At 42.0% G+C, this 23,430-nt stretch overlaps 1 protein-coding gene across 2 annotated transcripts in view; it reads left to right on the plus strand.

Annotated features, from left to right (window-relative positions):
- The window catches only part of nlgn1 (neuroligin 1), a gene marked incomplete at both ends in the record, with an annotated part of 275,858 nt that overhangs the window by 243,396 nt on the left and 9,032 nt on the right, over positions 1 to 23,430 (plus strand). Inside the window, 2 exons of one of the 2 annotated variants that reach the window (XM_083887943.1) lie at positions 22,067 to 22,279; positions 23,161 to 23,427. In XM_083887943.1, the coding sequence (XP_083744069.1) occupies positions 22,067 to 22,279; positions 23,161 to 23,427 (480 nt within the window). The remainder of the gene's footprint in view (positions 1 to 22,066; positions 22,280 to 23,160; positions 23,428 to 23,430) is intronic. The other variant, XM_083887944.1, reaches the window with a different exon arrangement.

Consider the following 23,430-nt stretch of genomic DNA (forward strand, 5'->3'; position numbering starts at 1 on the left):
CCATGAAAGTGGTAAACTATAGCAAATGTGGAGGTTAAACCCAGCAATCGCTGGAGAACGCAGCCAGGTGTGCCTTATGTATACCGTCTCGCCGGGCCACTTTATTAGACACTCATTCAACTGCTTGTTAACTCAATAATGTGGTTACGTATGTAGACATGACCAGGACGAGCTGCTTGAAGTTCAAACTGAGGATCAGACAGGGGCAGAAATCTGATTAAGTGGCTTGATTGTAGCAGAAATGAGGAAATAAGTAAATAAGGAAATAATAATATTCTTTGGTTATAAGTACATGTAAATACTCTGTTTTCTCTTGGTTGGTCAAAGGCAAAGTGTATATTCTGCACCTGTGGCATGGAATGAGCCACTGAATAACTTGAAACTCAGCGAGTTAATCTCACTAAATACTTTTAAACTCTCGCTGGAAAGCGCTGGACGCAGATTCCCTTAGATGTCACTGTTTTGAGCCGTGTGAAACAGAAATTCGCAAATAATGTGTCTCCTGTTGTCTTTTATGTCTGCAATGTGGGGTTTTATTTTTGCTGCTGCCTGTCCTGCCCAGGTTTCCCTTGAAAAAGAGGTTGTGTATCTAAATGGGACTTTTACCATGGCTGCAGACGTGTTAGAAAAACATTGTCTCAGCAGAGAAATGTGTTGCATGGTTACCACGTCTAAACTTGAACCATGCTTGTCTCTCTCATCATTGTGTCTCAGATAGATCTGGTCCACAATACCAATAATATCACGATACAACGATTATGTTATATTATTGATATTTGCCCTGACATATCGATTATCAATATATCCCCAAATTGATATTTTGACCCAGTCGTCTTAAAAAAAAAGTGTCTGGGATCAAACTGAGCTGCCAGTTTGCAGTGTGTGCTAAAAAAGCGCTCCACATTTTCATCACATCATATCTCTGTAATATGATTCTTTCATGACTTTTTCAGGTTTTTATTTAACGTCAGCATCAGTGTGTGTGTGTGTGTGTGTGTGTGTGTGTGTGTGTGTGTTCACTCTCACTTCTTGACTTTCTCTTTTGATTTGCACATTTATTAGTGGAGATAGGAATGATAACGTACTGCGAAAGGTTATGAAAATCTATCCTGAGACAGGTTGATGACCTTTTCTTAGATTCCCTAAGGTCTTTTGTAATGTTTAAAACATCAGGCCTGAACACAAATTGAAAAGTGCTGGATCACTTTTCAGAGATCTTACCTCAGCTGAATATCTTCATCCACAATATAGGCTACGCACGTGTGTGCGCGTGCGTGTGTGTGTTTAACGCATGGCCCAGATTCATCTCTCCAACAAGGCTGACTGTGTGGCGCTAATTTGTGCAGAAATGCCAGCCATACGACAGATGAATAAAAGATGCCTCCGTTGATGGGTGACGATGAGACGGGCCATGCTTAATTAATACATGAAGATGGTGCTGTTTGTGCTTTGTTGTTTTGGAGTAGAAGTTGAAGTGTTTCATTCATAATGAGCACATTGATGTTTATTCTTTTTTTGTAATCAGATAAGATTATATTTTGAGTTGTTGTTTTTTTTTGCATGTACTGTATTACATTGGCAAAAGGCAAAGATCTCGATCTACCAGTCAATCTTCGTTCCTAAACCCTTGCATATGCTCATGAGCGATGGGTCCAAAAGAACAAGATTGCGGCCGAAATGAAGCTCGCTCTTCTGGGGCAATCATCCGGGAGGAACCTGGAGTAGAGCCACGGCTCCTTTTGTGAGGAAAAGAGCCAATTGAGTTGGTCTGGACACCTGGTAAGGATGCCACCGACCGGGGCGGTTCCTGACAGAGCAGACCAAGGACTGGATGGAGAGATCCCCCAGTCAGAGTTGGACGATGTTGCCGGGGAAAGGGAAGTCTCTTTTGCTAGAGCTGCTACCCCTGCGACCCAATCTTGGATAAGTGGTTGATGATGGATGGATGGATTACATTGGAGAGATAAGGGAAGAGATGTACCCCAGGTAGACAGGTAACAGTACCTTTATTTGTGAGGGGGATGTGGGTTGTCCGCAATGACCAAGTCAACGAGATACATATCGCAATTAACGTGACAACAGACGTCAATCTTTGTATGGGAATAGACTTCGGCCGTTGAAGAAACGGCAGTTGAAGGGAGTGACATTTTTCAGTTGTCCAATCAGCTGATTGCTGTGAACTGGTCAAGTTCCACCCTGACCTGACCTTACCATTTTACTCTGGTACCCCAAGGGAAGGGTGCCAAAAATGCAACTGTAGGCGCTGTTTCTATTGAGCTATAATGGGCTATTCCTAATGGAGAGGAAAAAAAGTATGGTACTGTACCAAACCAAACCAATCGATGGAAACACGGCTTCTTTGAGACAACTGACTGAGTGAATATGATAATATATACTAACACAAGAGTTGCTCTAAGGAAAAGTACAAATGTCCTCACCAGCTTATTGTGACTGCTGCATCTTTGTGACAGAGACCAAAGAGGACCCACTAGGGACATGAAAGTTTTCTGCTGCCTCTTTAAAGACACTGTGAGACAAGGGCGTGTCCTTGATCTTCTACCTGAAGCTGCTCATATAATAAGCACGAATAGATGAGTTTCTGACTGTACAAATGAGTCTGCTGTGTGTTTGTGACTGCATTACCTCCCACTGCTGTAACACGAAATGGGTTTGATCATTTTCGAAAATACAAAGCCTGAGGCAATCAGTGATAATGTTATTTTAAAAATACTGTGGGTCAGATGATGTCAGCTGAGGAGGTGGTCTCTAATCTCAGAAATGAGGCCACATGAGAGAATAGCCTCCATTTATTATTAGTTTTTTTCACCTATTTGTGCTTTTGTAACACAAAAGCAGCTCTGAGGAAAAGAACCTGGCTGATTGCCACTGCTGCATCTTTATGACAGTGACCAAAGAGGATCGACTAGGGACATGAAAGTTTCCCATTGCCTTGACATACAGTGTGACAAAGGGACATGTCCTTGATCTTCTGGTTGAAACTGCCGCATTCCAAAAATAACAATACTTATAGCAGAAATATATATGTTCAGTGTTTGAATAAGTAAATTGGAGGCAGTCTTTAATGCATATATGTTCATGCTCAAACTCAACTGAGGTCCAATGAGCGGCCGATCAGGTGAAAAAGTGTTTTTGTTTATGGTGATATTTCACAGTTTTTAAAAATAAAAAGTAAAAAAAAATTATTACTGAAATTGAATGGGACTTTTGCCGAACACAGAGGTCGTCTTTCAACTGGAATGTTGTAGGTTTGATTCCCAGCTCTGCTCGTCTACATGGCAATGTGTCCTTGAATGGGTGGTATGTAGACGTATGACTGTGTGAGTTGCAAAAACTGTAGGGTAAAGAAACTTTAGACTACAACAGTGCTATATCAATACAGATTATTAAAAACAGATGTTAAAGCGGAACTAGACCGGAAGTTCCTATTAACGCTGTTTTTTGGTGTGTATCTGCGTCATTACCTTGTTTATGAAGCCCTGACGGTTCGAAACAAACAGTTCAGCCATTGCTGAGAACGTTGTGTTTTATTGTAATCTCGGGGCTCAACGAGATCACTGAAAATCCCGTAATAGTTACGTAAGCAGCGGTTCTCCTGAACAGCAGATCCTCCTGCTCCGAGCGGTAGTCCGGGCACATCCGGTTGCGTACATTGAACCGCAGAAGAAGAATAACGTCCGTTGTGGAGGTGTTTCACGAGCGACAATGTCTTCTGACTCTGGGTCTGACTCCGGTTTAAAGTCATAAAAGGGACTGCGGCGGGGAGTCGTGACGAAGCTATTTTTAAACGCTGTTAAAACAATGTTTTGATAATGAGGAGCAGTGCATCCACCGTTCCAGAGGGGGGCGCTGCGCTTCTGAGAACGGATGTGCTGGATAGTACTGGCCAATCACAAGACTCTGTCTTCTGGGGGTGAAAGTTCACTCTGAAATCTCGCAGCAGAAAAACACTGTCAGAAAAGAGGATTTCTATCGGTTTTACAGAAACTAGGAGGTTTTTGACCATAAAAACAAGTTCATATATGTAAGTAGACCTCCATAACTAACATTTATGTGCAACAGGACCACTCTATGTGACCTTTAATCCTGAGTGTGAATGACTTTATTAACCTTGCAGATTTCACAAAATACTGTAATTAGTCATCATTATTGTGTATCCTAGACGGTAAAAAACTGGAGTTTATTCTAACACATCAGCTGCTCTGAGGACAAGCACCTGTGTCTTTATTGCGGTGACCAAACTGGAGTCAGCAGGGACTTGAAAGTTCTCTGTTGCTTTTTGAAAGACACTGTGACAAAGGGGACACATCCTTGGTTTTCTACCTGAAGCTCCTACCATACAACAACAACAACAATGACAATACTTACAGTGGCAGCATGGCAGCCTTTTTCAGGGTTTTGCAGTAAAATGATGGCACAAAGGAACCGCATTAGCCTTTTACCCGAGAAAATAAAGAAAAACTGCACAAAATAAGAAATGCCTCAAGAAGTGTCCTCCTTGTTGACTTTTTGCTCCTGCTGAGTCTTCATGAAAGTGACCAAACAGGACACACTAGGGACACTAGTTTTGTTTTGCTGCCTCTTTAAAGACAGCATGATACAGGGACGTGTCCTTGATCTGCCATAAAATACACATGAGATAATGTGTGACACAGGTGTGTGTGTTTATTTCAGGAAAATGTAGCCCGAGTCACACCCTTCCAGGGTGAAATTGACTTCTTCTAATTTTACACAGACCTCCTGGTGATCTTCCCTGAGGCCTTCCTGGGCCTGTTCCGCTTTCATCCTGCTCCACAGAGCATTCTAAGGCTTCACCTGAGCAGTTGTTGCAGTGTGGGCTTTTGTTTTCTCACTCTTTGTGTGTGTGTGTACATGTGTGCACCTGTGTTTATGTATTACTTATACCAGCTTAGTTGCAGGCACGTGCAGCGCTTGCATATTTGATTACTTCCACACGTGCTTTGATAAAAGAGGCCCGCCAGTTGGCAGCTGCAGTGCATGCTGGGTAAGTCTGTGGGAGTTTGATGTTTGATTGAGAAAAACGTATTTGCTGCGCGTGTTTGGGTGTGACACGGTGCTGTGTACCTGTGTGTTTGCTCACCTCCCTGTGTGTGTGTGTGTGTGTGTGTGTGTGTGTGTGTGTGTGTGTGTGTGTGTGTGTGTGTGTGTGTGTGTGTGTGTGTGTGTGTGTGTGTGTGTGTGTGTGTGTGTGTGTGTGTGGTAGGTGGAATAATGAAGTGGATTATGAGTCATCCAGCAGTGTGATGAGGAGGAACGGATCGATAACCAGATATGTGCGTGTGTGCCAGAGTGCAGCAGCGAGAGAGGAGAAAGGTTGATCCATGAAATGACATTGTGATTCCTGAGCGCGAAGGTGTGTGGGTGGCAGAGACAGAGAAGAAGAAAAATGGTGAGACGGAGGCGAAGCAGCAGGAACAGCGAGAGGAACACGGGGCACCGTGTTTGCTCTTGTGTTTTGATCAAATCCCACATTCATTTTGTCAAACTTCCTCCATTTACTGTCACAGTGGAACGTCTCTCCATCCTCTCAGTCACTTACCTTCTCACCACGTCGTCCTGGATTTACTCATGGAAATAAAGGGAAATGAAACTGTACGAGGGCTTACTACAGGGGAGACAGGAGCGTTAGACAGAAATATGAGACAGCCATTGTTGCAGGGACTCTCTTCTCTGACTCTCCTCTCGCGACGTCAAATCTGTCATCTCTTCTTGGAGACAAATGGTTTTTAATCAGAAGAAATCCTCCCAGCAGAGTTACGCTGAGATAGTCTGGACAGTGATGGGCTTCACAAATCAAAGCTAAAGCCTTCTTCTACTGATCCAGAAATACATTTTGGTCTGTCATATTGCATCTTTCTTTCCGTCTTTTCTGCACGTTTGGTCTTTTTTTTTCTTTCAGTTTTCAGCTGTTTTTTTGGTGGAAGTTTTTGACATGGCTTCGCACTTGATGACTTATTTTTGGTTTTGTGTGCGTGCATATCAGTCTTTGTTGCTCAACTCAATACGGAGGCTGCAACTGAGATGGAAAAGCTGGGGAAGAGAAAGCCGAGTCAAAGTCTCTGCTGGACATCACAAATGAGAACAGATTGTGTGAAGAACCTGGCGGGGGCCCGCATCATCTTTTCTCTCTCTGTCGCTCTCTCTCTCTCTCGCTCTCCAGGGGGCGTTGCTTTGCGAAACCGAGAATCAGAAAAAAAGTTTTATTGTCTGTCATGACAGAAAATGACATTCAGGTTTCATTCAGGTGTGTATGAGTCGACGTAGGGAGGAGAAGGATGAGTAAAGCTAATGGCACCAACAGGACAGCAGGTTTAAAATATAACTTGGAAATAAACATAAAGAAAAAAGGTCAATAATTCAGGTGTGTTGTGTGCTGTATTGCAGAAAAACTGTCTCTCAGAGCCATCTGTCAAACCAACAGTGTAATAAATCAATGCAATCATTAACAAAATGGAAAACAACCCATTCAGTTTTACGGTCAAATGGAGGTTGGGTGTTAAATGATTGAAGCTTTGTGAAGTGGACATATTGTGATTGTGTGACAGTTTCAGACTCCTCCATCTGTGGAGGGAGTCACCTGTTTATCCACAAACGTGGCGGCCGTCTGTCGAGGCGTGACGCCGCATCGTGTTTGTGACTGAAGTGCTTGCGGAACGACTTGTGTCTTGGCAAGACACCGTAAAGCTCTGGTGGTCGTACGTGTTCACAACGCGAGAGAGGGTTCAGTGGAGGATTTTCCATTCTCCAAGTGTGACTGGAGATCAGCGACAGTTGGCAACCGACGTCTTGTAAACAAAGAGTGGGAGGCTGAAATACTGAAATTACACACATCCCAATCATTCCTCCATCTGGACAAACGGTACCTTTTCAAAAGACTGAAGGTTATCGTGGGATAAACAACAGCATATACAGTTTATATACAGGCCTCCTCCGAACTCAAGACTAAGACTCATTATTCAAGTCGATATATGAAGACAAAAGGAGTCAATTTCATAAATATTCAACATTTGAAACAGAGTACACTGCACAAGTAAATAGACCCTAGTGATTTGAGTCATCATATGGTTGTGTAGGTTGTGTTTTTATGGATATATTGTTGTTCACATTTTAATCAATGCAAACAAAGTCAAACTATCATTTAATGTGTTTTTATGACCTGCTTAAACCTTTCAACACATCATGGGATAGATACACACAAGCTACTGTTTAAGTGCTGATCCTTTTGAATAAATATATATTAAAAACAATTTAATTAAACGTGTAAAAGTAAGTCCCTTAAAAAGTTGTGGGTGTTTTTTGTGCAACAAAGCTAAAAGCTATGTTCTTGTACATCAATTTGTGAATCGTACGTCGGTGCAGACATTAAATGAATGTGTATGATGCAAACCTGCAGCTTTAATGATGCCTGTTCACTGTAGTTTTGTAGAAGGACATTCATTTGTTGCCGTTTAGAATGAAAGTTGTTACCCTTAATCTGTGTGGAACGGTTCGGTTTGGTACGGTATGGTACATATCTTTGAAGGTTCTCGGTCCTCCAGGTCATAGTCATCTTTTAGACTGAAGAAACCTGTTGGATGAGAGGTGAAACGTCCTCAGCTTATAACTCAAGCAAGTCCAGTCGCCTACAGCTAACAACAGAAGTACAGTATGTGTTTCCATTAGGAATTGTACCAAAAATAACCAGCCACTAGTGTTCCATGTTTCGGCACCCTTCACCTACCCTGGGGTACCAGATTAAAATGGTACGGTGCGGTCAGGATGGAGCTCGACACAGCAAACAGCACAGCCAGCCATATCCTCCATTGTTTCGGTGCGTTGTTGTCTGTTGTGTCGCGTTCACTGTCATTGTTTATTTTTCTGACGTGGCCATTGCCTACCAAGTAATGGTACTGTACCATTCCATAGTGCACCATACTGTACCAAACCGAACCATACCATGATGGGAACACGTAGTGTATCTACCTTCATATCTCCAGCTTCTGTATCGGCTGCCTCTGTCCTTCTTCTTCTTTAGGGACCTCCACTTAAGCACAAAGTAGCTTCTCACTGGGGAAACACTACAGTGAAATCACAAATAGCAAAAGGCCAAAGAATGAAAAAAGGCAAAAAAATTAATAAAAAATAGTGACCATGGAGGAGTACTGCAGCGATGCTAACCTTTACAGAGACTCGCACAAATTGACGAAAAGAGGGGGGAGAGAAAAGTGCAGCGTGCCCTATGTGGATGAGCCTTTTCCCCAGTCACCAATCAGGCAACTGGGACCAGTGTCTGACCTGTGTGTGTGTGTGTGTGTGTGTGTGTGTGTGTGTGTGTGTGTGTGTGTGTGTGTGTGTGTGTGTGTGTGTGTGTGTGTGTGTGTGTGTGTGTGTGTGTGTGTGTGTGTGTGTGTGTGTGTATGCAGGTATTTAAAAAGTGTTGTTGGTGACATGCTTCTATGCTTCTCTGAGTGAGAGGACGGATTAGCATATTTTGCAGTGTTTATGTACAACAACAGGAGGAAGAGTAAAAGAAGTGGCTATTCTCTGTCTCTTTGTGTTTGTGTGTTTGTGTGTTTGTGTGTTCGTGTGTGTGTGTGTGTGTGTGTGTGTGTGTGTGTGTGTGTGTGTGTGTGTGTGTGTGTGTGTGTGTGTGTGTGTGTGTGTGTGTGTGTGTGTGTGTGTGTGTGTGTGTGTCACTGGGCTGACATTTTCCGGCTAGCCTATTTATGACTGGAGGCAGCAACAGGCAGCTACGCAGCGACATCACTTCCTGAGTGGCCGGGGTCTCATTAGACACGAAAGGCTGACAGTGGAGAGAAAAGGATGAGAGACTTTTACACACACATAAAAAACAGAGCAAAGGATTTTATGTAAAAATGTTGATCTTTTGCACTGTTGCTTTGGGCGAAGCAGTTCCTTACTGTTAAGACAACGAGATGTAGCTAAAGTGAGTGAGAGGAGAGGTGAAAGAGGGGATGGCGTAAAAAGGGAGAACGTGAAATGTTTAGAAATGAGTGTTCAGGGGTTATTTACTACACTGTTGAGGGTGGAACCTGATGGCATGTTCTCACATTACAAAATCAGTGCATTGTTGTTGCTGTTAGGGATGGGCCAATACGATATCCAGTATGAGTACTGGTCCAATACTGGTCAGAATCAGTGGATCAGGTACATAAAAACCAAAAAGCCTAACTATCACATGAATGCTTCACTAAACACAGGCTTTAAACATGCAAACATAAAGCAGAAACTGCATTTTAAATTAAAAGGCTGGTTCTAAGTGGTAAAGGCATCAGCAAAAACGTGTTGTTAACTGCTGCTTAGTATAAAAGAGGTAAAATGACTACAGGTAAGTAGATTCTCAATGTTAAAAGTTTTATTTTTTTACTTGAATTCAACATGTTGGTCAATGCTAACGGTTGCACACCTATGTTCCGAAATCCGAAACCGAAAGCCATACAGAAAACTAACCCTAACCCTAACCCTAACAGACATCACCTGATGCCGGGTCCATCGGGAACATTACATCGGGGATAAATCTGCGCTTCCCCCAACGAGTATCGCTCGTTCCGCCCTGCGAAACACGTACCACGGCTTGTCAGCGCCGCAAAATCTCAAAGCACTGGTCGGAACAGGGCAAGGAGGTCAAAGCTCATAGGGCTGTCCCCAATGCTGACAGTTGAAGACTGCATCGCGAAAACAATAATACGATTTCACAGTGTAACATTACCCTCTGCAATGTGCAAATGAAATGCAAAAATGCAGAAATCAGCACATTTAAAAAGTACTGCATACTGGCATTTCTTCTTATTATGTGCTCTTGATTCCCTCTGAGATTCCCTACAGCTCATATTCAGACTGAATGAATGCAAATGAGTTGCAGTGTCATCTCCAGACTGATTGAGCAAGAGTCTACGGAGAGAAATTTGAGTCTCACTTCATGTTTTCTGTCTCTCTTCTTTTCTTTTTTTGTCTCTCTTTTCACCTTGCTCAAATCCTTTGGCCTTTTCTCTGACTGTCGCTAATGTTTATTAAGATGCTATAATAGACATTACCGAATCAATTCTGTGATTTGAATTCTTATCAACTTCTGTTGATGTTCCATCAGATTGTTGCTGAAGTCAATTGTGGCTATTATTGTCATTTTTATCACATTTTAGAGACACGTCAGTCACCAAAACAGCTACATGCTAACTGGATGCAGGGCCGTACCTAGGTTCCCCAGGTCCTAGAACACAGTAGAAACATAGAACCCATTTTCAGAAAAAGGGTCCTATATTCCCCGCTTTGTATGTGACCGGGGAACATAGAACCCGTTCCCCGCTGTTCACCCAAAGAGTCCTATGTTCCCCCGCTTTGTGTGTGACCGGGGAACATAGAACCCTTTTTTAGAAAAAGGGTCCTATATTCCCCGCTTTCACCCAAAAGGACCCGGGGAACATATGACCCTTTTTTTGAAACGGGTCCCATGTTCCCCTGTTACATACAAAGTGGGGAACATAGGACCTTTTTTTGGGAAAAACTGGGAACATCGGACCCTTTTTAAAAAAAAAAATCTCCCCGATCGGGGAACATAGGTACGACCCCGCTGGATGCTATCACCACAGTGTTTAATCTTCACTGCAGTCTCTCTGCCTCTGTCCATCTTTGTGCCTCTATCTTTTTTTTATTATCCGTCCGCAGGAGTGAATGTGTAAGTGCCATCTTTGACTCTTTGACTTCACTTCCTATGCAGGGCTCATGTTTTTTTCTAAAACGCCACTTTCCATTCCAGGCCACACTTCCTCCGTTGCACACACTCCTTTTCTCACATCATCATCCACCACTCACACTCTTCCTCTTCTATCCCCCTCTTTGCCCTCTCACTAAAATGCCTTGCTCTCTTTCTGTCTCTCTCTCTCTCTCTCTCTGCCAGTCTGTTTTCATCTCTCTCTCTGGGGCTCAGTCCTCACCCTATGCTAATAATGTTCCTGTGCTAAGAAAGGAAGCTGCTTACCGATTCACATCAGGACTCGACACACGCACGCTCGCATAAACAAACACACACTTATACGCACACACACACACACACACACACACACACACACACACACACACACACACACACACACACACAGTGTGCGTTTGCCTCCCCTTCCCATAGTGAAGAAGAAGCACAGCCTTGCTTCCTCTCATCATGCCAAGCTGTGTTGCTGTTGTTTGTTGTTTCTCTAATTTTCTATTTCATTTACCAAATGCCATTCTCTTAATTGTTTACTTTGTCAAACGGCAAAGTCGCACTTTCGTCGTCCACACAACTGCTGCACTGTCTGTCTTGAGTGTTGAGCCACATAAACCATTCATCAGACCTGTCATAATTCACACCCGAGTTCTGTGATATTACATGATTATTGAGCCGTTTTTATTACGCCACAAATACTGTCCTTGGATGTTGGGAAAACTTGATTTGCAATAAATCAGTCTGCCATTATCGTAATATTCATTCTGCAATGAGGCTGCAGCTTTGTTACCTCGACCTGACACCATCGATGTGCAGGTTCACACGCTTCTTTTATTGTGTGTCTGCACAGGAGGCTTTTATTGTTCTTCTTCAGATGAGTAAAGCTGACACATCAAACTATTTAATGTGCTTTATTCAGATCTGTTCACTGTAACAAGTTGTTTGCATTATTGTGTGAATATAAATATACAAATGCCGTCTTTGACGAGGACTCCCAACCACTGCAGATCAACAAGAAGCCACTGAGAATATCTTACATTGAGAACAGAGATCAGACACATACAGATACAGATACATTTTACATCATAATTGTGTTTCTATTATGAATTATACATCATTCAATAACGAAAACAAGCACTGTCGTTTTAAAATTCAGCCAAATATCATGCTGAATATCTTTATTGCGATACCCTAAAGGAATATTGTGTATTCATTTTAATCTCATATTGTTTTCCAGCCCAGTCTTGACCAGATTAGACACGCAAGGTCATTTAAGTTTGACACCGCTGATCTGGGATATTACAGTGGACATACTGAACAGAAACAACTGTCCTTGTACAACAGTAGAAGTCAAAAAAAAGGATTGCTGAGACAGGAATTACATGTAATCTGTAATAATCTGCTGAAGCTGGAGTGAAAGGAGAAAGAACTTGATTATGTTAAAACATATTTAACTGACTTTTGCACGCAGAGACGTCTCATTTTCATCAGACGGTGAATGTGTGAAGCTGTGGTCCTTTAATAGTCTAACAAGCGATACATGTTGCATTATGGGAAACGTAGGATCCATTGCGTCTGGGGCTTGACAAAGACTTAAGTGTCATGTGCTTATACAAGACATTTGTCCACGTGGTGAATTATCTTCCCTTTAATGTCCTTGAATGCCTCGTCTTGCTTCTTTAACGTTTCATTCCGTCTGTCGTGTGTCCATTTGTCCACTTGTTTGTCCCTTTTCACTCAGTTTGTTACGTCTTACCTCGACATTTCGCCGTCATTTCGCCATGCATTATGCAGCGGAGCTTAACGTATGCCTGTGTCGTCTTAATTACAGGCCATTATGTATTCACTCTTCAAGGCTGAGAGCTGGAGTAACACTTCCATCACAAACACACACACACACACACACCCTCCTCCTCCTCCTCCTCCTCCCTCTCAGCCTGGGCAGAGGGAGGTAATCTATACCAGCTTGTCCTGCAGGCAGATCTGTTTGGGCAGCAACACAAATTAACACGTGTTTATGTTTGTGCGCGACAAGAAATGTGAACAGTGGCTCATTTTATTTTTGAAGTTGACAGCACAATTTGGTTTCGTGGGGGGGAAGGAAAGGAAAGAAGGAAACAAGGAAGTCACCTCTGACTTATAGCCAATCACATTCTTTGTTAACCTGCACCTGAGTGTGTGTGTGTGTGTCATAACAGCTGCTTTGTACACTGACTTAGCCTGGTTTTGATCTTCCCTCTTTACACGGTATGTTCTGTATTATTCATTCATTTCCAACATGTTCCTTGATATCACACACACACACAGAGACACACACACACATAGTCACCAGTTTGTGTCTTTGCCCACTGTCGGCTCCAAAGATTATTATGACAGAGTTTGAGGGATGAGGATCTGATAGGGTGAATAAATAACCCACCCACCCTCTCTCTCTCTCTCACCCTTCAACACACACCCTGGTGTATTATTTAAATAGCCATTAGCTTCTGCAGTGTTGCTTTCCTTAGTTGAAGACGAGCTGCTCCTTTCAAATGTAAATCGCACTCACTCCACACTTATGCACATTGGCTACCTTAACGGCTGAATTAGTTTGCCGATTACAAAAGTGAAATGACTCAGACGTTTGTTGACGACTGTTGCTCTGTTGTGTATTTGTGTTGTGTGGCATTATCTCTGGATGTTGTCTCCTGTCAGGTGAAGTGCTTAGACACAGTAAATGGCGATATTTTCTGCAGTCACTGATTTTTGACATCGCTCATCAACATCGACGTCCTGCAGTTTCGGATAACGTAGTTTTACGACACCACCGTAAGCATCCACCAATCCATTGCTAAAACGCACCGCTGATGTTGACTACCCTGGACAGACAGTAGGGGGAGTGAAAACAGCCCCCAATCTCCCCCACAGCAAGCCATTTAATCATCACACTGACTGCAAATCTGTTAAATTGGGGTAAAAAAAATACTGCATAGTTCCACTTTAAGGTGGTTTGGCAAATGTTTAATGTGGTGCATCTACTCTGTGTGCTCTGTTTTGGTCTGTACCAACTCCTGAGGGAAATACTCGCCTTTTAATCAGATATAGCACCGTCATGTTTATTATCTACCTGCTCACTCTGTCTGTCTGTGTGCCACTTAGTGCAGAGTTAGGTGTTTACTGTGAGTTTATCTGGGCCTTCCCCCCCCCTTGAAAACAAATGCATGCAGCGCATGAAAACAATGTTGATAAGACGAGTGAGAGTGAACTGCAGTGAAGTTTCAGCCTGTAAAACCAAATAATGAGCCAAATAATACGCCGTTGAATATTGCACACATCTACTTTCTCATGTCATGTGATCCAAAACACAGGCTACAGGAGCTACATTGAAGAAAAAAACAGGTGATTTTTATACTAAAAGAGAGTACTATCGTGATATTCTAGCTTCTCGTTGCTCAAACATGGATTAATCTGTGGTGACATCTGTTTTGAAACACAAATATATTTCAAGTCTATTGATTCAACCTTGTTTGGAGCAGTTTATCTCAGCTTTCTCGTCTGTTATTCTTAAAATCACATAATGCTGAAGGTTTATAATGGAAATAGTGATCAATGATGACCAGTTTATCCCTTAAGGTGAAACCTGAAATGAAGCTGTTTTTGGTATTTTAATGGATTTTCAGCCGTGAAAATGCTACATTCTTGTTAAAATCGTATTTGTTCATATTGTATTTACATAATAAACTCTACTGTTCCTTGCTTATGTGCGCTTTGCTGCCAATGCACTATTCAGTATCACGAGGCTCACCTGAATATGAGGGCTGGCTCTGTGTTTGTCCAGGGTGCTGTCTGAATAAAGGTTGAATGAGTGAGTATCCTGTAGCTGCATGTTCATTATTTCCCAGTGAGAAATGTGTTGTGCCTCATCAGCATATTCCCCATCCAGTTTGCACCTCAGCCTGCCATTGTCTTCAGGGCGGCTCTGTGGAGGGAAGGAGCAGATATAGATGGAGTACTACTGAGGCACTGTAAATATTTGGAGCTGGTGTTGCACCATTTGTTCTTAGCCGTCATCTGCAGGCTGTAGTAGAGGATGAGAGGAGACAGTGTGTTGCAGATAGTGAGGGTATAGGGTGTGAGCAAAACCCTCCACGACAGCCTTATTTTCATAAATTTGAATTATTATTTCCATCCGTCTATCATTGTTTTCCACTTATCCAATGTTTGGTCATGGTGGAAGCAGGCTGTTTACACATTCTTCTCTACAGCAATGCTGTCCAACTTCTAAGAGGCTTGTTTTTCTCCGGCCAGATGGGATATGAAATCCATCCGGCAAGTTCTGTCTGAACCCAGAACACAGTTGGTCTTGCCTGAAAAACTCGCTTTTCAATCTCTCACATTGGCAACAGCAACTAGATATTCCCCATCAATGGGACGACTTGCATTCAGTGCATTCCATAGCTGCGAAATCTGCTCAAGTTTCTGTCTATTTCAGATCAAGCACAATTATGGTTTCCATGTTTGTTGTTGCCTGCAGATTAGCACTCTGCACTGCCCTCTTGAGGAAGTGTTGTGTAACTTCCATACAGCACAAAAGACGCACAGAGGTATGCAGGGTAGTGATGGAGCAACTACTGATTATCACATTCTTGAAGGGGTTTTTTGTAGGGGTAGATTTCAACTACTACTCCATATAACTCATTTCAAAGGGGTAGGAGTGAAATTAAGAAATGGGATTGAGACTAAGGGCCAATTCCAATTCCTATCTTAACCCTTAAGCTCAACCCTTAATCTTAACTGGCCCTCAAAACCAAGTGTTGAGGGTTATTTTGTCACTTAGAAATGGGACACCCCTTAAATGCAGATACGCCTTCAGACTGTGGGGGGCAGAATAACGCGAAAGCTGCGTCCAGTCTGTCAACTCCAAAAAAAGAAGAAGAAGAACACATTTACGTCACAATTATTTATTACGATCCGTTTGTCAGTCAAGTTATTAGGTTGTCAGTTAGTTATAAGATGATACTCATACAAATACCACAACCACAGACATATTCAGCTGACAGTTACCACACACCACGACTTATTGAAAAGTAAACCATAGCAAACGATCGCTTGTCCGCACCGGCCGGCTATTGACAAAAGTAAAATAAAAAATAAATGTTACGCAACAATGACGTCAGTAATCCATAATATGGGCCTAAACTAAGATAATACAATGGTTTTCATCATTTTTTATATCTCTATTAACAAAGAAAATACTTAATTTGTAGCATACTCGTTTTGCTGCTTTCGGCGCCATCTTTGTTATTGTCAAAACACGCAATGCATTCTGGGTAGCCCTTGCTCTCAAGGGTGGTTTCGGAAAATCTCAATATTGAGGGCGATACAGCCCTTAAACTTGGCCCTCAACTTAATTTTTCTGAGAATCGGGACAGCACTTGCACTAGAGGGAGTGCACATTTTTGAGATTGAGGGTTAAGCAAGGAATTGGAATTCACCCTAAGATTTGGGCCAGACAAAATTACTGCATCCATACTCTGCTCCCAACTCACCACATTGGACCATTATAACATTTTGTGGGATATTCACCACCATGCTTGGTCCTCCTTCTGAAACTAACCGTCCATCCATCCAATATCTGTCCCAGTGATACTCTTGGGGGATCTCAGAGGGACTCAACGCACCAGAATTACTTATTTTTCTTTTTTTACCCTGACATGAGAACAATTCCTGGGAATCCATCACTGCATTTGGGAAATAGTAGTCAAAAAATGTCATATTTAACACATTAGATATGAATAAAATATAAAGACAGTATAACACTGCCTACTCACACATTTGGGAGTTGGGGGGGGATCATAAATCATTCATCATTTAAACTCTAATCCAGCTCCTCTCACTCTTTCTCCTTCCTCTCCTCAAGTCCCACTGTCTTGTTCTCTGAGTGGCTGTTTATCTGCGACGCTGTCAAACTCATTTTTCTTCCTTGTCAATTTCTCTCCCTAAATTCTGAATTTCTTTTTCATTTCACCAGCTGTAATGAGCCGCACCGCTCCCATTTACCTGCATCAGAGGTGGTGTTTGCTCTCCTTCCTTTTCCTCAGGCTGCTGTTCTATCTTATTTCATCGTTCTTGGCATCAAGAGTCAAAAGTGATAGAGAGGGAGAACAGAGAGAGGATTATGGTACACAGACCATGACTGTGAAAAATAGATGTGTGCAGAGAAAAAAAAGCATTTTAAAAAATCCCATCTTTCTCTTCGTCTAGCCTTCCCTCTCTGGTTTGACAGAGATAGCGAGGATAAAAGCTGGATTCTTGGATCAGGGTTCACCTCAGTATTGTCATCCTGGGAGCTTAGAGGTCGAGTGGCCGTATCACAGTCTGAGTGATCATGGAAGGTGGCTTTTAGCCAAACCGTAGAAACAGACACAGATGATCCATCCTTCACAGAGAGAGAAAACGGGGTGTCTGGCTAAGAGCTCAAAATCTCCAGATTAACAGTATGTCACCGAAGAATTGGTATTACAATCACGCTGACAAAAACACACTGAGTGAAGTGATTTGTTCCATCTTCATTTTATTACATGTGTTTAAAGCTTTTACAAACAAACTTTTGACATAATGGAAGCTAATTAATTTGGTTTAGATTTTGTTATGTATATTAGTAAGTTAGTTTTATTTGGCTAATGTCTGGGCCATGGTTGGCTAACTTTTGATTTAACTTGGCTCTATCCTGTTTGTTTGTTTGTTTGTTTGCTTGGTTGGTTGGTTGGTTGGTTAATTAGTTAGTTAGTTAGTTAGTTAGTTAGTTAGTTAGTTAGTTAAGGCTGATGTCAGCATTGACTACTTTAGCTAACGTCTGGCCCATGTTTGGCTCCATTGTTTGATTTGGCTCTATCCTGGATGGTTAGTTAGTTAGTTAGTTAGTTAGTTAAGGATGTTGTCAGCAATTACTACTTTTGCTAACTTCTGGTGCATGTTTGGCTAACTTTTGATTTAAGTGGACTCTATTGTTTGGTTTGGCTCTATCCTGGTTGGTTAGTTAGTTAGTTAGTTAGTTAGTTAGTTAGTTAGTTAGTTAGTTAAGGCTGTTGTCTGCAATGACTACTTTGGCTAACTGCTGGTGCATGTTTGGGGGGGGCGCGCTAACTTTTGATTTAAATGGACTGTTGTGTTTGTGTTTGGCTCTATCCCTGTTAGTTAGTTAGTTGGTTAGTTAGTTAGGGCCACAATGACTACTTTGGCTAACTTCTGGTGCATGTTTGGCTAACTTTTGATTTAATGGACATTTGTGTTGTTTCATTTGGCTCTATCCTAGTTAGTTAGTTAGTTAGTTAGTTAGTCAAGGCTGTTGTCTGCAATGACTACTTTGGCTAACTTCTGGTGCATGTTTGGCTAACTTTCAATTTAAATGGGCTGTTGTTTGATTTGGCTCTATCCTAGTCAGTCAGTCAGTTACATGTTAGGGGCTAACTTGTGCCAAAGGTTTTGCTAACTTTCCTCTCCTCTCCCTCTTCGTGTCACCTCATGAATGCAGAGATGAGGCATTTATTCACTGACTAACAGCGTGACTTCACAAGCAGAAATGACTGCCTCATTGTTCTGGATCATGGTCGGATGAAAGTGTTGATACTGGAAAATATTCTCCGAGATTTGTTGTCAGAACCCAAGTGGAGTGAGAGACCCATGACTCACATAGAAAGCTACTCAACCATATTTTAACTAAAATATTATTTTTGAGATGGTGCCTTGAAGAAGTACATTTTTATATCATTTTAAAATACCTGAAAGTCATTCTTTGTAGTGGAATTACAACATTTAGCTTTAATTTCTCTCTGACTTGTTGTCAGATGCAGTTATTGCACAGATGTGTACATCGGTTTCTGTTCAAACAATTGCAAATGTTTTCTTCTTTGTTTGATTTTCTCCTCTGTTTCTCTGTTCCTAACTTTGAAAAGATGACAAACAGTGTCTAAGTCCCTATGTCATCACAAGGGCACAGTCCTCATTTGTGATAATCTGAAGTTGTTTCTCCTGCAAAAGGAGAAATTAGTGTTTTCCATCTATGGTCAGTGTCTTAACCATCCATAACAGCTTTACAAGCAAGTCTATGCACCGTTAAGAACCAAGTTACAGTAAATCTATAAATCTTGTGTCTTACCGCTACAAAACCTCAGCCTCGATGAACTGCAAGTGAAAGACAATCAATTTCAAAACTACAGCTTCTCCTTTGATTTGGGCAAATTCTACCTGCAGCTGCTGAGCTTTTGTTTGCATCTCATTCCCTCCATTTTGCTTCCCCCGTGAGGAACAAATGTACCCGCATTTACAAAGTTGTGACTGTTTTTGCTTTGACAGGATCTCATTCATGTTTGTGTGTGTGTGCATGTATAAGCCTCTTCCCTGCTGCCCCATGCACCACTGTTGGTGCTTTAATCATTCCTCCTGCCTCACTCTTTGTGATTGCCAGTCCATCCCTGCACTGCAGCTAAATTGAATCAATTAAAATCGTTCTTGTAGGCGGCTGCTGTTGCTTCCATCAGATTAGGCTTTGATCAAGAAACACCGGCAAATAAATAAATAAATAAGTAAGCCACATGGAGAGGGGGGGGGGGGGGGGGGATATAGAAAATGAGTGAACTTAAACAGGCAGACAAGGAATGTGTCTGTGTGCGGGTGTCAGCTGGGGCATGAGAGTGTTGTCTGAATATTCATGACTACCCTTCAAAGTAATGTGTGTATATGTGTTTATATCCCTTAGATGTCTCCACTATCATAGAATTCTTTACCACAATTATATAGGGTTAAACATTATTCATTTCGTAGTGCTGTCACACGTTAACGCGTCAACGGCGTTTAGCGGCGTCAAGGTTAACGCACGCTAACTCACGACGCGTTTCCATGACGACTGACCGGAAGAAGATGCGTGTGAAGTCATGTTTACGTGACTCCGGAATTGTTAAAGGTGCCATATGTAAGAATGTGGCCGAAAACGGTTACTACATTCAAATTAAAAATACCGAGGTCTTTGAGATTTCGTTTTCTGACGTAACTGGCAACCCGTGGTTGCTCGGCAGCTGAGACTCAACTGACTGCAATGATTGGTAGACGGCGGTAGGTGGCGCCACATGCCAAAACATGATTTCAAAACCAAAATATGATTTGCAGTCTGCAAAATGTTTTTTTAATGCAAATATTTTGGCTGTACAGTGGTTGTTGGTGAGTTCAGTTTGTTAAATGAACATTATTCCTGAGTCTCTGTGACATATTAGGAGGATTTTATGGCCAGTTGCTTTAGATTTATTACATCTTTGCACCTTTAAAATGAGTCCAGTTCCACTGTAGGCGCGCCAACGGAGCTAAAAGGAGCTAATGCGTCTAACGGAGCTAACTGGTTAACGGTGCCTGGACTCCGGTGTCGCGGCACGTAAACATGGCATCATGCACGTCTTTTTCCGGTCAGTCGTCATGGAAACGTGTCATGCGTTGCACAGCACGAGCATTTCAATACAATACAATATATGCACCATTTATATTAATCACAAACCTGTCTGCTGTCAATCATAAATACATCTCATAACATTCATATAAATGCGTGAAAATGTGTGTGATTCTCTTGTGATTCCATTGTAATGAAACAGTAGGGTTAAAGGGATCATCAAGGGTATTGACACATTTTCAAGACTAGCTTTGCTGTGCACCACTGTTTCTGTGAATCAGTCAGGGAACTGATCTCACACTCTCACTGATAACATGGCTACCAGCAAGGACAGAGGAGGAAACTGCTTTTAGCCACTTAACAAAAGGCTCACCATATCTCAAGAGAAGAACATGTCCGCTGTTTTATCTCACCATTACACAGCCCTAAAAGCTGAACTTTGTGAACTGCTCTCTCTCTCTCACTCTCTCTCTCTTTCCCTGCAACCAAACTCCATATAGAAAATCAGCATTTTTTTTCAACCGGGATTGCTTGTGTGCTGCTGCCTTGTTTGGTGAATCTGTGTCACTTCAGTAAATCTCACCAAAGTATTTCAAACACTAAAGATGCAAGAGGAAACATTTGAACTTGCTGATGGAAGCAGCAGTGGATCAGGAACTGTTTGCCATGATGGGAAATCACAGGTTTTCTCTATGGACTTTGGTGCAGGGGAATGATCAGTTTTCAAAAGAGATGTTATTACAATGAGATAAGGAGGCAAACAATATATTCTTAAGATAAGAATTTATTAGGTGAACCTTTAGTCTAAAATGTGACTAAAATGTATTTAACCCTGGAGTCGCCCCCTCATGGCAACCTGAAAGAATACACACCATGTGCTCCCACGTTGGCTTCACGTTAGAGACTCAAAGATGTTCATTTTAATATAAAGTCAATTATTTCAACCTTCATCGCGACATAAAAGACCTTCAGTCATAGCTCAGTATGTTTAACCACATCTAAGCGCGGTCGTAAAATAGTCCATGAATCATAATGTCTGCGTATAAGCACATCCATCAGGCTGTAATTATCACTGAGCTGTTAATTAATGTTGTGATAATTGCAGAGTAAGGAAAAAGTCAGGCCGGCGATGCTGAAACACCGTGAGATTGTTCGTATTTTTGGCTTCGTGCGAACACATTTTTTCATAAAGGAAAACAGCTGTTTTCATGTCACATGGTCATCCCCTCCTCATCATCACCTGACTAAACTGTATATGAGCTGTAAACGGGGCAGGATGCAGCTCTCTCCAGGATGAGTCTGTCTGTGTTATATTTAGCGTGTCTAACTTTAAGTGGCTCCAAGGGGCAATAACTCTTCTTTTATTGGAGGGAATTATCAAACACTCAGGCTCGTTGGGTTTCCCCGTGTAGTGGAGAACTCTCTCTCATTACTGCCGGATCAGGAGTATTGATTATTTTATTCTATGTTAATCCTCAAAAATTAAATTAGTATAGTAGTTGCATCCTTGGTGTTATTTTTTCCCCCTACATGAGAAAAAGTTTGAATATATCTCACACACCACACGAGTGTGACTGCAAACATCAACTCCTCTGTTCTGTCCCATCACCTTTCATCACATTCTCACTTCTGATATGCTCCCAATTGATTTTGAAAAGTGCGCTTTGCAGTTTTCTTGTAATAGCTGTTGCAAAGTTTGTGCCTTACCTCTGCATTTTTTCGCCCATGGATCAATACGTTCTTTGCTTTGAAGTTTCACATTTGGATCATCTGGGGCGTGTCACTGGACAAGCACCTTCGTGAATTCCTGTCGACATAAAGGAAACCTCAGCTGCTTTACCAACGCTCTTGCTTTATAATAAAAAGGAAACTTTGAACTGACCCCTGCCTCTCTCCTGTGTCCTCTCCTGCAGGCTTCCTGAGCACAGGTGACCAGGCGGCCAAAGGGAATTACGGCTTGTTGGACCTGATCCAGGCTCTGCGTTGGACGAGTGAGAACATCGCGGCCTTCGGCGGTGACCCGTTACGTATCACTGTGTTTGGCTCCGGCGCCGGAGCCTCCTGTGTCAACCTGCTCACGCTGTCTCACTACTCAGAGGGCAACCGGTGGAGCAACTCCACCAAAGGTAAAAGAGGAAAAAAAAAATACACAGAAGGAAATCACATGGAATGTTTGTGTTTAAGTACATGAGGTTTATGCAGAACAATGTAGAGCAGACATTCAGGGCCCACTTTGAAATCTCCACCCAAACCTTAATTCCTATATTTAAACATATATTATTGGGGATACAAAATTCAGTGCAGGTTAATAAATCAGTCCACTTCACTTTATTTCTGCACTTTTAACACATACATGTGCTTATATACACAACATAGTGCATTATTATCCATCAAAATTAACAGGGATTTAAAAATGTGTGGCCTGTATGCACACATATAATGTCACAATATTAAACCCAACGTCAACATGAAGCATTGCTTAAGATAGATCCTCCATATTTTACAGCAATTTAAAACTTAATTACAAAACTGAAAATTAAAAATGTATTATTATTTATTTCTCTTTAATGACCTTTTACAGCTGCAGTGTGCAGCTTGCCTGTTGTGCAAAGAGACTGATGCTGCTTCTGCTGCATTTAAATCAAATTGCTTTTATTTCCACACTGCACTCAAAACAAAACACTCTTTGGTGTGAATGCTCGTGTTTACATCCAGGTCCTTATTGTTTCAAGGACTTTTCTCCGTCATATAATTATGTCTCCAATAATCAATGATAACAGATAAAATGTGTTGTATTTTTAAAGCCACTTTGTGTTTATGCAAAGTGGCTTTAAAAATGTTTTTTTTTATTGCTGCATAGTTTGATGCTGATTATTCAGAAGTAGTTTCATCCATTTCAGTCGATAGTGATGCCCTCAGATTAAACATGCATACATTCTTTTCTGTCTGTTCTTAAATCCTGATTCCTGATTCATTCGTATCCCTCTGCTGTCTCATTCATCACCAGGCCTTTTCCAGAGAGCCATCGCTCAGAGCGGCACGGCTCTGTCCAGCTGGGCTGTCAGCTTCCAGCCAGCCAAGTACGCCCGGATGCTGGCCCGTAAGGTGGGCTGTAACCTGGAGGACACTGTGGAGCTGGTTGCGTGTCTGCAGCAGAAACACTACAAGGAGCTGGTGGATCAAGACATCCAGCCGGCACGCTACCACATCGCCTTTGGGCCTGTTATTGATGGAGATGTTATCCCCGACGACCCACAGATATTAATGGAACAAGGTA

Source organism: Microchirus variegatus, assembly GCF_963457635.1.
Source record: "Microchirus variegatus genome assembly, chromosome: 4".
NCBI classification, from domain to species: Eukaryota; Metazoa; Chordata; class Actinopteri; order Pleuronectiformes; family Soleidae; genus Microchirus; species Microchirus variegatus.